Source organism: Talpa occidentalis, unplaced genomic scaffold (genome assembly GCF_014898055.3).
Source record: "Talpa occidentalis isolate TD23 unplaced genomic scaffold, MPIMG_talOcc4v2.1 talOcc4.12, whole genome shotgun sequence".
In the NCBI taxonomy this organism is placed as follows: domain Eukaryota; kingdom Metazoa; phylum Chordata; class Mammalia; order Eulipotyphla; family Talpidae; genus Talpa; species Talpa occidentalis.
In genome coordinates this window covers 66,081,471-66,095,713 of record NW_023601212.1, presented here as the reverse complement: position 1 = coordinate 66,095,713, position 14,243 = coordinate 66,081,471, and the positions used below count along the sequence as shown (strand labels likewise).

The 14,243-nt window shown below is 40.6% G+C and overlaps 1 protein-coding gene across 3 annotated transcripts in view; it reads right to left on the bottom strand.

Moving 5' to 3' along the window:
• The window catches only part of DDR2 (discoidin domain receptor tyrosine kinase 2), a 138,414-nt gene that overhangs the window by 50,939 nt on the left and 73,232 nt on the right, over positions 1 to 14,243 (bottom strand). For all 3 annotated transcript variants that reach the window (XM_037506595.2, XM_054693524.1, XM_054693525.1), the window contains exon 2: positions 6,144 to 6,252. In XM_037506595.2, the coding sequence (XP_037362492.1) occupies positions 6,144 to 6,225 (82 nt within the window). In that variant the 5' untranslated portion in view covers positions 6,226 to 6,252. The remainder of the gene's footprint in view (positions 1 to 6,143; positions 6,253 to 14,243) is intronic.

The following is a 14,243-nucleotide window of genomic DNA, read 5'->3' as shown; positions in this document are numbered from 1 at the left end:
TCTGCAGAAGGGCACCAGAGCACCTCACTGCTCTAGTGTATTTGCCAGGGGGAACTGGCCCAAAAGGGCTTCTGGCTCAAGCCTTGCTTGCTGAGCCTGCCGACAATACCAAGCTCTAGTGTAAGCTCATATAACCCTGTTAGTTCATACTCTGTTCTTGGGCCTCAGGCTGACCCTCAAACCTCAGTGACATCTCAGTCTCATAAATGAGCATTGGAAGTTACAAAAAAGAAACCATGAGGCTGCAAGGCCATGTCTGATCATTACAGGAAGGTCATGTGTTCAAATTGCTCCCTGGGGTCAGGTGGATGGTGGGATGAAGCTGGGACTGAGATACAGGAGCTGGGGTTCCTTACTTTCCCCTCAGCTAGATTGTGATCAGGGACAAATCACTGATCGCTTTGGCTCCCAGGTCCTTCATCTATAAAATGAAGAAGGATTTAGATATCTCAAAAGTCCATTTCTACACTAACAGCCTAGGCCATGTCAGGATTAGACATTAAGAATTCACTGGATGACACCCTCCAACGGAACTTAGTAGGACAGAGAACCTCTCTGGTCAAGTTACAACCTACCCTAAGCTGTCAGGAGGCCAGAGGAGGCCTCCTATTAAAAAATCAGTTTGTTGTCAAAGGGGAGTGTGGCAACTCAGGGAGAGGAGAGGGGAAATAAAATCAAACTTATATGCTTGAAAAAAAAAAAAAAAGAATTCACTGGAATATAGGATTGGTGCTAGAAAGAACAGAAACTACCACCTTTGCCTTTCCTTTCAAAGGAGGACTCCAAACTGCTAGCAAGTTGCCTTATTCCTACAAGGGGATAGTGCTCCCTCATTGAAATGAAAAATGGGAAGCTCCCTCATTGCCCTGCCTCTGACTCTCTACCCTAGATCCTGAAAGACTGAGTTGCCAAACATAAGCAATTGTCAAGACAATTCAGGACCATTCACTTCTGTGCCCTTCACACAATAGTGATCAAGTTGGCTGAGTGAGTTTTCTGACTCCCAGGTCAATCAGGCATTAATCAGGAAATCCATAAGTACCAGGTCCCCAGTAGCCATTCATACAGAGATTTTATCTTTCAAGGAGTTGGCCCAGCTGGCTAATCAAATAACTACAGAGCCTTGTATGTTCCTGTACCTCCATGTGGAATCTAAGGACTCCTTTTCCATGAAGGTATAGTCAGCTCCACAAGCCCCAGATCAATTTGGGGAAAAGGATAATCTTGGCCCAAGATTCCAGGCACCTCTGGGTCCCTGACTTATGCTTCACCAGGCAGCCCCATGTGCACTCAGCTCTTCCCCCATCCCAGCCATGCAGGGGCTATTTCCTTTGACTGAAATACTTACTGGTCCCTGCTGCACCTCCCCCTGCAGTGACCTTTAGGGCTAACCGGCCCTAGGTCCGGCTGGGCAACCAGCACGCAGGGGAAGAACAGCAAAACCCTACCTGCTGCACCTCCCCCCGCAGTGATCTTTAGGAATGGCTTTCGCCATGGTCCCTAGATCCGGCTGGGCAACCAGCGCGGGGAGGGGGGGGGGGCGGAACAGCCTGAAGCAGAGGAAGTGCAGCGGAAGTTCCCTGAAAAGGCAGAAGCTTATCAAAAGATAACGACCACCAAGAACCACTACAAAAATGCTAAAATCTTATCCCGTCTTTCTAGAACTACAAACTTTAATCCCTTATCTGTCTTTCTAAACTTTCTCCTTTCTTCTATAATGGTCATTGTTTGTTATGTAGATCACCTCCCTGATGGTGATAGACTGAGCCCATGAGCAAGCTAATTTCTTTGATATTCATTCCTGTGCTTTTGGAAAACATATATATACTGGTCACAAACTTAAAGAAAATTACACTCAGATTTTCACTCTTGAAGTGTGTCTGTTTGTCATTTCTTTCGTGACGCCCTGACCACCCTGCACGCTTCTCTCAACCCTGAGGTGGCCTCATCGTCTACTGCTGTGCTGGTCCGCGGCAGGTCCCCCCCCCCCCCCCCCCCCCCCCCGCCCCCAGATGCCTTAGAACTCTGGCTTTTATATGCAGATTAGACAGGACCAGGGTTTCTGTGCCCAACCTGTCACTAGGGGTCATTTTAGGGTCATTTTACATATCATTTTGTGATATGTAATTGCATATCAACTATCTCCCATGTCCTTAGCCTCAAAAGTAATATTTTTCCTGAAAAGTTGAGACTTCAGATCCTGGAGCCTAGAAAATGGCAGAGAGTTGTGGAGTTGGGGACCAAAGGTCTTTCTTGCAAAGAACAGCCTTTAAGCTCAGGGACTTTGTTTCCAAGCATAAAGTCAATCAATGGGTCCAATAAGAGCAGTAAAGCTCCTGCATGAAAAAAAATCATAGTGCATTGGTGACACAAAGAGTATCATAGATATTCTAATCCAACTTCATTTTACAGCAGATGAAAGGATTGAAGAAGTATTAAGAGAAGTAGAATGACTTGTTCAATGTTATGCAACCAACTTAAGACCAACCCAGGATTGTAGCCAAGGTTGTTCCTCAAAAAAAATTTTTAAGTGAATTAGATATTATTTTCCAATGAACTAATCAGTCATTGGAATTTTCTAACAATGGCCAAATCACTTGATTTCTAGAACTATTTTTTAGAAATCTCCAGTATGCTTGTTTTGATGTGGATATTACAAGTTGAATGACAATCCTGAGCCACGATTTTGACACAGGAACTGCCTCACATTTTTCCAGTGACATCCTCACTGAATTGACAGTCACTGAGTCCCTAAGCCTGGTGTACCCCTACAGCTAGAGGGTGGCTCAGAGCTGTGTACACACACCTACCTGCATGTCAGTATTCCCATATAGATCTGCATAGTTTACACTGCAGACATAGTAACAATACCACCTTCAACACTGCTATCACTGGAAATGCCGTGAATACCATCTGCCCTACTAGTTATTTTGTTGCTACAATCCAAGTTCCAGTGCTTTAAAGCACTGAGTCTGCAGTCCCAACTGTCTTCAAGTCTTGATTTGAAGTCTGATGTACATTACATCAGCACTACCCTGCAACCTCCATGGGGTGACATAGAACAGGAGACTCATGTCCTCAACAGTAGAGAAATTCTCAAGTATCAACATTATGTCCGATCTGTTGGTTTCTGATAATCTCTCTAGATGGATATATTTTAATATTCAGTATCTCTATAACCAAGTCAAGCTAACACGGAAGTCTTTGACCAGTGAAATGGTAAAAATCTTCAAAATAAGATTAAACTAATGAGTTTGTTTTAGATTTTATGCTATTACTTGAATTTAATGCTTAGCCCTGTTCGGTATCATCAGCCAAATTTTCACTATCAATCATCTATTAAAATACATTTTAGCAATTGGCTGTCTATAAGATTTTATGTATAATGTAGTTCTCTTGACTTCAGGCCAACATTTGATTTTTTTTAATACCAAGTGACCAACCATGTGGGGAAAATTTAACTGGTCAGGGATATACTCTGTTTCTTTTAGTATCTCAGTAGATACTAATAAGGACTTTTGAAAAATTATCCTTATAACAAGCTACTATGCTCAATCATCAGCCTCATGAGTTCCAGCTAAGTGAGATTAAATTCAATGATGACAACTTCCCATCATTGTCTCCATTTTAGCTCGGCACAATAGAAAGATAAATGGCAACTAGGAGGATTAATCCTTCAACACGCCTTAAATATTTCATGTTCCTATAAAGATCTATGCAAGTCAAGACTTTATTTCTTTTTCTCTGAAGAAATGGCCAACAGAAATAGTTGAGCCCAGAAATAGGGGGGTAAGATTTTGAACATAACTATTGTCTTCAAACAGCCAGTTTCCTGCTCCAGAGTTAAGTAGTGTTCTCCAACACAGACCAGATGTCTGGAGCTTTTGGTTTAGTCATTCAAATGTCCTCATGTCACACCCATTTCCATGAGTCTGCATCCTACCAAAACACTCTAGTGTCCATGGACTCACAGCAGCTCTTCTTCAGAGACCAAAGCAAAGAGAAAAACACTGGGCTTGTTTAATGTCATGGGAGCAGAAAAATGAAAGAGTGGCGTTCAAATTCAGACCTGAGGTGCACCCACTGAGCTTTTTACAAGAAAGTAACCTGACACTGATTTAATGAACCCCCTAGATCTTTGATTTTAATGTAGCTTGATTGCATTTCCCTTTGGAACATAAAGAACATGCCATGGAAATGGAAGTTTTCCAAGGAGGAGAGGATGATCATTTTCACAAATGCTACATGTATCTTCATGCTATGTTAAGAGGACAAAATGAAAATGCCCTCAAGAGTCCAAACTCACTGTGTAGCACAAGGAGCTCTTCTACACTGCCATGGGGTGAAAAATTGTAAAGTCACTTTGCAAAACTTTGACAATATGCAGAAAAGCAGATTATAGGTAACAAAACCCAGCAATTTCACTTCTTTTCACGTTCACTTTTCACTTCTTTCACTTCCTTGCAAGCAAAAAAAGACATATACAAGAGATCTATACCAAAGACTTATACAAGAATGAATATTGGAGTTTCTTTCATAACAGATCCAAACTGTAAATTATCATAATTTCCATCCATAGTAGACTGGATAAATAAACTATTCAAGCAAAGTAACATTATACAATGAGAACAAACAGTTGCCAACTGCATGCAACAAATATGGGTGAAAATCATAAACAAAAGGCTAAGTGAAAGGAACTAGACATTTATATAAAGGACAAAAACAGGCAAAAATAATCTGTATTGCTAGAGCTCAGATATTAGTTACTCTTGGGTAAAGGGATGGAGAAGTGACCAGAAGGAAACATGGGGAAGCTTCTGAAGTGCTGGGAAAGTTCTATTTCTTAACCTAGATACTACTTGATGAACATGCTCAGTTTGTAAAAATCATCAAATCAAGTGCTTGTGTGATATATACTTCTATACTTATATTGTGGCAAAAGGAAAAAAATGTTATTCTCATGTGTTCTCATGCTCTGACTCTGGAATGAGCCATGTGATTTGCTTTGGCCATGAAATCTCAGTGAACATGACCCAAACATTGGCATGAAAATGCTGCACATTTCTGCTTCTGTTCTTGGTTCTGTGCAATTTTCATGAAAACATATCCACACCAGTCTGTTGGAGGGCACAGTCCAGTTTGCCCTGGTCATCAGAGCCCAAGTTATTGTGTATGAGCCAATAGACAGCTGACTCACAGATATGTGCATCATCCCAGAGGAAAACAGAACATCAATCCAGTCAAGTCCTGCTGGTATCTGCACAGGCTGTTAAACAGCACTACTGTGCATTAGACGAATGATGCAACTGTACCCAGCAATTGAAAGCTAAGAAATACATGTATTGGGGCCTCCCCGGTGGCGTAATGGGTTAAGCACAGTGCTGTAAGCTGTCCGCAGCCTCTGCAGCACTGGTTCCATTCCTGGCTGGCCAGGGAGATTCCCACATGGTGCGGCAGACCTCTGCTGCCTCGCCCACTGCTCCCCTCAGCAGTGTACTTCAGTCCTTCTGCCTGTTCTGCTCCTTGCTCTGTCTCTGGTGAATTCTCTCACCCTCCTGAGCCTCTGGCCTGTACCCCAGCTCTTGTATAAATAAAATAAAATCTTTAAAAAAAGAAGAAATACATGTATTAACAAAAATGGAGGGGAGGGCTACTGAAGATACCTCCTAACACATCTCTTGTAAAGCTTGGCCACAACATACAGGAAAAAAAGCCTGCCTGAGATCCCACAAGATGAGGGTCCCAAAAGCACAACATGATATCCAAGTAAAAACCATGCTTGAAACAGCCACAAATTTGCTGGAAACCCAAACTGTAAAAGTTTTCCACAGCATCTGAAAGTACTCTCCTTCTGCTTCCTGGAAAACAAGGGAAATGGTGGCTTCTTCTAACTCCCATTTTTTAAAATTCCCTCTTAATATACCTATTCTATCTATGATACCCTTTTACAATATCCATTATGCTATACAGAGAGAGTATATTGGCTGCTGTTTCTGCGAAGGCCATGTTTCATCATGGAGGCAAAAAAATAGAAAACATGGTCCTTTGGGCCACCTTGGGGGAGACCTTTTGCAAGATGAACATTGATAGTCCTGAGCAGTCAGCTGCTCCTACGCTGTGTGGCTGAGCAGTGGCTGTGTTACCTGGATTAACCTGAGCTTTTGTAGAACTCAGGATTGGTAGCAGCAGAAGCAGCACCAAGGGCATTCTGGAAGTCTGGATCATCTCGGAAGATGGTGCTGGAACTGGAGCCTGCAGCCACCGAAAATGCAAGGAAACAAGAAAGACAAAGAGAGCAAATGAGTGAGGCAGGGCATATCAACATAATGAACACAGGTGGCATAATTATTGTGTTCTTACAGTGTTTATTTTTATATTAAGACTTCCAATAGACTTTGAGAGTTGAAGGGGATTTTAGATAGTCCCCAATGTAAGAAATTTCAAACTCTTAGATCATACACTGATAGAATTAAGATTAGCACATCTAAAGGTAATAGCAAAGTTTTACTAAAATAAACACAAATCCTCATTGTGAATGATGATAAAGCAAAATTTGCATTTATGACATTTTTCATAATTTTTATATTAATTCCAATATTTAACCAAGAAAAACATCCAATGATGTTAATGCATTTGCTTTTCTTTTTTTAAAAAGATTTATGTTATTTATTTATGCATACAAGACCTGGGGTGTAGGCCAGAGGGGTGGAGGGTGGGAGGATTCACTAGAGACAGAGTCCGGAGCAGAACAGGCAGAATGACTGAAATACACAGCTGTGGAGAGCAGCAAGAGAGACAAGAGAGGTCTGCTGTGTCTTGTAGGTCAGCTCCCTGGTCAAGGATGAACTCATGCTACAGTAGCTGCTGATAGCTTGATAGTGCTCAGATATTAACCCCTTGCACCACCCGGGAGACCCGCATTTGCCTTTCAAAAGATATGCAGGGCCTCCCTGGTGGTGCAGGGGTTAAAGACAGTGCTACCAAGCTATTGACAGGCACTGCAGCACTAGTTGGATTCCCAGCTGGCCAGGGAATCCACATGCTCAGCAGACCTCTCCTCTCCTGTCCAGCTCCCTGTTACCCTCAGCATTATATTTCAGTAGAGCTGCCTGTTCTGCTCCCCAACTCTGTCTCTGGTGAATCCTCTCAATTCCCTTGCACCTCTGGCCTACACTCCAGTTCTTCTATGCATAAATAAATAAATCTTTAAAAAAAAGATATGCAAAGTCACTATTCATGTTGATTGATTAGCTCTGGGATCCTATATTTTTTAATTTTCACCAGAATGATTCAAGTGGTCATGGTTTAGAGTTGAGACATCAATAGCAACTCATGTTGAGCTTAATAGAGATACAGATGGGGTCTCACTCATAGCAGGAATCTAGAAAACTTAAATAAGGGACCAGGAAAAAGAATAACTATAAGAAAGAAAATATCAAAATCAACAAACAGCTATGAACCAGAGACACTCTATGGGGGTAGGGGGGCGGGGAAAGGAGGGGTTGGGGTCAAAATAAGGGGGTTGTAATTGTATGGGGAATATAAAAATAAAATTTAAATAAAAAAATAGAGATACAGATGGTTGCATACAAAACTATTCATAGACATGTATATGAGGTAGTATAGACACATATATTTCATTGATACATCAGTTAAGAGGCCTAGAAATAATGACACCCACATAGCAACCAGCAATCCCAGCACCCAGAGTTTCATCTGTAACAGCATTCTTCAATGGAAGGAACCAGGCTTCCTTGGAGAAATAGCTGATTCCAGGACTGCCAGGAAATATACAAGATAAGCTTGGAAAATCTTTTAGTGCCAGAAATTTAAAAAATACGCCCACACACATAAATGATGGGAATATATCAAAGGGATACAGGCGCCAACTGAAAAAGTTCCCAAAGACCAAAGCTGGAACAATTTGAGCAACAAAACAAATAAAGTGGTTTTGGATTATAACTCAAGGTATAAAATAAATATCTACAAGGCCATGTTGATATAAATGAATGATTGAATAAACAAATGGGGGAGAAGAGGCAAATTTTCCATGCAAAAGAATTCTGAATAATTTATGTAGATACTCTCTGCTCTTAAAGAAGTGGCACATAGCCACCCCTTCTTCACTTATTAAACATGAGCTGTGTGTGGCAACTTTCTTCCAAAGCACAGGGTATGAAAAAGGAGAAGTAACTTTTCAGTGGAGAAATGTGACAACTCTACCTCAAGTCAGAGGCTCAAATTTGACATGTCATAGTGATAGTATATTTCTCCTTCATCTGATCTGATCTTTTTTTTTAATATTTTTTTTAATTTTAATTAATTAATTCATTCATTCATTTATACAAGCACTGGGTACAGTCAGAAGCGCGGGAGGGTGAGAGAATTCACCAGAGCCAGAGTGGGGAGCAGAGCAGGCAGAAGGACCAAAGTACACTGCTGAGGGGAGCAGCGGGCGGCAGGAGAGGTCTGGGCGCCAGGTGGGACCCTACTCAGGTGGCCGGGGAGCAGCCGGGGATCGAACCGGCGCCGCGGAGGCTCCAGGCAGCTTCACAACCCAGTGCTCAACCGCTGCGCCACCGGGGAGGCCCTGATCTGATCTGATCTCTGTCTTCTTCCTCCCCAAAACCCATTACTCCAATCTAATCATGATAAAAACATCAGGTAAATCCCAGTCGAAGGGCATTCTAAAAATCCCCAATGAGTAATCCTCAAAGCTTTCCATATTCTCAAATACAAGAAATTCTAAAGGACCATCACAGCTAAGAGAAACCAAAGAAACAGCACAACTAAATGTAATGTGATGTCCTGGAAAAGAAAATAAAGGGCATTGGGGGAAACTGAGAAAATCTGAATCAATTATAGACTTTGGTTAATAATCATATTTCAATATTGGATCATTAACTGTGACAATTGTGCTAATACATGATGGCAATAAAAGGGGATCAGGATGTGGGGGCCTATGGGACTTCTATGTACTGTCTTTGCAATGACTATGTAAATATAAAAAGTTTATTTAAAAAGAGAAAGTTTTTTTTTTTTTTCAGGTACCATTAACAATCAACTAAATGTTGGACCTGGTATTAGAAATGATATGTAACAAGAAATTATAAAGAGAGAAAAAAGTCCCTTTAATTTGAAAGAATCAGAGAAAGCTCCCTGGTCAAGTCCACGGTCTTTCAGCCTTGTGAGCACTGCCTTGGCCAACCAGCTACTCCGAGCACATTGTTCAAGCCCTACCCTCTTTTTTTTTCTTTTTCTTTTTTTAATAAATATTTATTTATTTATGCATACAAGAACTGGGGCACAGGCCAGAGGTATGGGAGATGAGAGGATTCACCAGAGACTGAGTGGGGAACAGAATAGGCAGATATACTGATATAGGCTGAGGGGAGCAATGGAGTCAGGAGAGGTCTGCTGCACCAAAACTCATGCTGCGGTGGCTGCAGATAGCTTCATAGTGCTTAGATTTAACCCCTTGTGCCACCAGGGAGGCCCCAAGTCCTACCCTTCTTTCAAGGCACCTTCCTGGTGGGTTAATAGCCATAACATTCTTTTCTCTATCACCTTCTGCAGTGGTGTCTACTACAAGAATGTCTTCTGCACTTCATGCCCTTTACTGAATATTCTGAATTTGCCTCTGTTAGATCCTCCATAACTTTGTTATAACATTAACCATTCAATCATTTGCTTTAAAATGGCTCATTCCTGTATCTATAGAGGAATATTTTATATCTTGTTCAAAGTAGGTACTCAAAAATGATTGTAACTAAACAGAACTTATAACTTACTCAAAAGTGTGGACTAAATTTCATTCTGCTGTCAACTTGGTTTCCAGCTGTGAATCTCCAAAACCAGTGATTATTTCTGCTTTGTTTGCTTAAAATTAGGGTGACTGGCAGCTCACAAGCATAGACAAATCATTAGCACACTACAAGTACAATAACTATACCCTGTCTAAAATGTGCCAAGAGCTAGCTCATGAATTATTCACAGTAACCCAATGAGACTTGTTTTCATCAACAAGATAGTTAAGAAAGGAGCGGTTAAAACTGATCTAGTTACATAGCAGAGAGGCGCCAAAATTCACATGTGAACTCAGGGTTTGTATTACCCCAGAATCCACAAAGGTTTTGAGATTGTTGTGTTTGTCATCACACTACACTTGCCTTCAATCCAGCTCTGCTTACTTCGCCAGAGTTACTCTCCCACTCAACTTTCTAAATCACTTACTTTGAGGTTTTTTTTCTATTTTCTTCTGCCTCAGAACTTTTGCCAGAAAGTTTCATCTAATTCAAATCTCCATTCAATAGTCACTTCCTCAGTGAAATATTCTCTGACCATTTTTATTGCTACCTGCATTAAAAGCATCTTAAATTTTTTTTACTTAGAAATGATCAAAGTTTCTAATTATATATTCATTGCTATGATTGTCTAATTAGTTTCCCCCACCCCCATAAGCTTCAGGCTTTTTTAACTTGCCATTGCATTCTCAACACCTACTGAAGTGCTGGATAGATATTTGAAGGGTAAATTAGTGATTGCCTTAAGCTACATATTCAGTTATTACATCTGGTCATTCCCAGTTCCATACTCTAAAAGAAAGTATACCCCAAATCTACTAGAAGCAGACATCACCCTTTTCTACCCCTTTGAATGAGTTTTTCCAAGGGTTCAATATTTAAATAATGTGACACAAATAGAACCCAAGGACTGACGCTCACTAGTCATCAGGAAGACAAACTTCCAAGTAGTAGTTGAATACTGATTTCATCCATCAGATCAGCAACAATTTTAAGTGTGATTAATATGAAATTTGGCAATAATGTCAGGGAAGATATATATTCCCATGCTCTGCTACAGGGCATAAAAATTAGAAGATAATTTGAATAAAAAATGGATATACCTTATATGATCCATATGTTCCACTTATTATTATTTATCCTAAAGAAAGGCTTTAGTATTGCACAGTGAAGCAGCCACTAAAAATAAGTGGCTTGCAATATTTTTTGTTGTCATTTTTTAATTTTATTTGCAATATTTTTTTAAAGTTTATTTTATTGTGGCAAAAACACAACATAGATCTACTAACCTCGTAACAAAGTTTGGGTGTACAATACATTTTTGTGGACTGTAAGTACAATATTTTACATCAGATCTCTATAACTTACTCATCCTACTTATCTGAAACTTCATGCCTTTTTATTAGTAACTTCCCACCTTCCCCTCTCCAGCCCCTAGAAGCATCACTCCACTCTTCTATTCTATGAATTTGAGTATTGTATTTATCTAAGCAAGTGGGAGCAGTATTTGTCCTTCAGTGATAGTTTTATTTCACTTAACATAATATCCTCAAGGTATAACCATGTTTATTAACATTACAGAATTTCCTTTTATTAAGGTTTTTAAAAGATTTATTTATTTATGCATACAAGAACTGGGGTATAGGCCAGAGGTATGGGGGGGTGAGAGGATTCACCAGAGACAGAGTGGGGAACAGAACAGGCAGATCTACTGAAATACACTGCTGAGGGGAGCAGCGGGCGAGTCAGAGAGGTCTGCTGTGCCATGGGGTTAGCTCCCTGGCCAGGGACCGAACTCATACTGCAGTGACTGTGATAGCTTCACAGGTTGCCTCTCAACCCCTTGCACCACCAGCGAGGCCCTTATTAAGGTTTAATAGTATTCCATCACACATTTATATACCATGTTTTATTTATCCATTCATCTAATGATAAGACATTTAGGTGGTTTCTACAAGTTGTCTATTGGGAATAGTGCTACAGTTACGATTAGAGTGCTAATATAGCTTCAAGATCCAGGTTTCTCTTCTTTTGGATAAATATCCAGAAGTGTGATTACTGGATCTCATGGTATTTCTATTTTTAATTTTTTCAGGAACCTCCATATTGTTTTCTATAGGGACTGTTGCCAACTGATCTTCAAGAAAGTTGCCAAGAATGCACAATGCGGAAAGGAGTAAATTGGTTATCCACATATAAAAGAATAAAATTGGACTTTTAGCTAATACCATATACAAAAGTCAACTCAAAATGGACTAAAGACTTAAAAGGTAAGACCTGAAACTTTAAAACTCCTAGAAGAAAACATGGACTATTGTCATCACAGTGGTCTTGGCAATGATTTCATAGATGTGATATCAAAAGCACAGGCAAGAAAAACAAAAATAAATAAGTGGGACTACATCAAACCAAGGAGTTTCTGTATGGCAAAGGAAACAATGAACAGAGTGAAAAGGAAACTAGCAGAAGGGGAGAAAATATTTACAAACCATGTATCTGACTGGAGATTAATATTCAAAATAGATGAGGCACCCCCCCCCCACCTCGGTGGCGCAGCGGTTGAGCACAGCACTGTGAAGCTGTCCACAGACTCTGCAGTGCCAGTTCAATCCCCGGCTGCCTGCGAGGGTCCCACATGACACGCAGACCTCTCCTGCCGCACTCGCTGCTCCCCTCAGCAGTGTGTTTTGTCAGTCTGCCTGTTCTGCTCCCCCACTCTCTCTCTCTCTGGTGAATTCTCTCACCCTCCCATGCTTCTGACTGTACCCAGTGCTTGCATAGATAAATAAATAAATCTTTAAAAAAAAATAGATGAGAAATCCCATCAGTACAACTAGTCTGATTTGTATATTGGCTAAGGACTTGATAGACATTTCTCTAAGACCTACATATGCCCAACAGGTACATGAAAAAAGGCTCCATCACTAGCTATCAGGGAAAAGCAAATTAAAATCACAGTGAGATATCACCTCACACCTGTCAGAATGGTTATAATCAAAAAATAAATAAATAAAAGACAACCACAAGTGTTGATGAGCATGAGGAGAACTTGGAACACTTGAGCACTGTTGGTGAAACATTTTTTTAAATAACAGAAACTTGGAAAAAATCTTTCCTATCGGGGAATGATAGAAATTGTGTTATGTTCCTGTTATGAAAACTATGTAGTAGTTAAAAGCATGAGAGCTACGTGATTAGAAGTCCAAGGCATGTTTTTATATTTTATATATTATAAATTTATATATTATGAAGAGATGCACACATCTCCCATATTCACTTAGATACATAAAAGATCTAGAAGCTTAAACACCACACTGATAACGAGCTTCACTCTAGTATTCAAAACAGTAGGTGAGAATAGAGCAAGGCATCTCGGGAGGTGAGTGCTGATCACAGCGGTTCCCCTGGAACCTGAAGAGTTTGACAGGGGAGACTCGGACTAGTAATCAAAAGACTCTGGCCCTATTTTTTAATGTTTTGGTTTTAAACAAGGAAAACATGTTCTTATAAATGTCGTTTTTATTAGTTTCCTAAGGAAAAAAAAAAAAAAACAGTTCTGGGGCAGGCCATCAAAATCTGGATGGTCCTTTCCAGGCAACTCTGCATATCCCAGAGGCTGGAGGTGGGGGAAACTTGTCCTAGACCTCAGACTCACTGTGATATTGTGAGAGATTCTTGATGAGAAGGTCTGGCACATGAATAGCACAGATGCAAAAAAAACAGTTGAGAATTACTGCCTATATCTCATCTTTTTAAAAATAGAACTCTTGTATTTAAGTAGATGCTTTCAGAAGCATTACTGCTCAGCAAACAATCCCAGGAGAGAGATTACTACACCCCCATTTCCTGAAGTAGGAAAGTAATCTCTAAATCACTTCACCCACAACCTAGGCAAAGGTGCCTGACTGGCTGCTGTTCCCCATCCATATGCTGAATTATAGTTAACTTCTTCACCTGTCTGTCTTTCATGTCACACTGAGTAAATTAAGGTCAGGGATCTTTTTCTATACCAAAATCAGATTAATTTTGACATGCCTGGGTCACAAAGCTGGTTGAAGTGACAAGCGAGATTGGATGCTAGTCTGATTCCATAGCCAGTGCCTCTTCTCCTTTAGTGCAGTATTTTCTAAAGCACAGGAAAGGCTACGTGGCTCAGAAAGAGCCTGCCCCTGGTAATAAAGAAACCACTGCCTCTTTATAGTCAAATCCCCTCCCCTAGCCAAGAGGATGAACACTCCAGCTGACTCCTGAGCTCAGGACTGCCCTGAGGCCTCAGAGACGATTGACGTTCCATCCAGGAACTGCACAGGGTGTGGGCCAAAGACTTCAGGAGGTAAATGGAAGGCCAGGCAAATGGGAGTATGGGGCCACCACTAGAAATTGTGAGAAATGAAAAAAGACTAGACTCTAGAAGGTCAAACTTCTTACAAGTTATCTTGG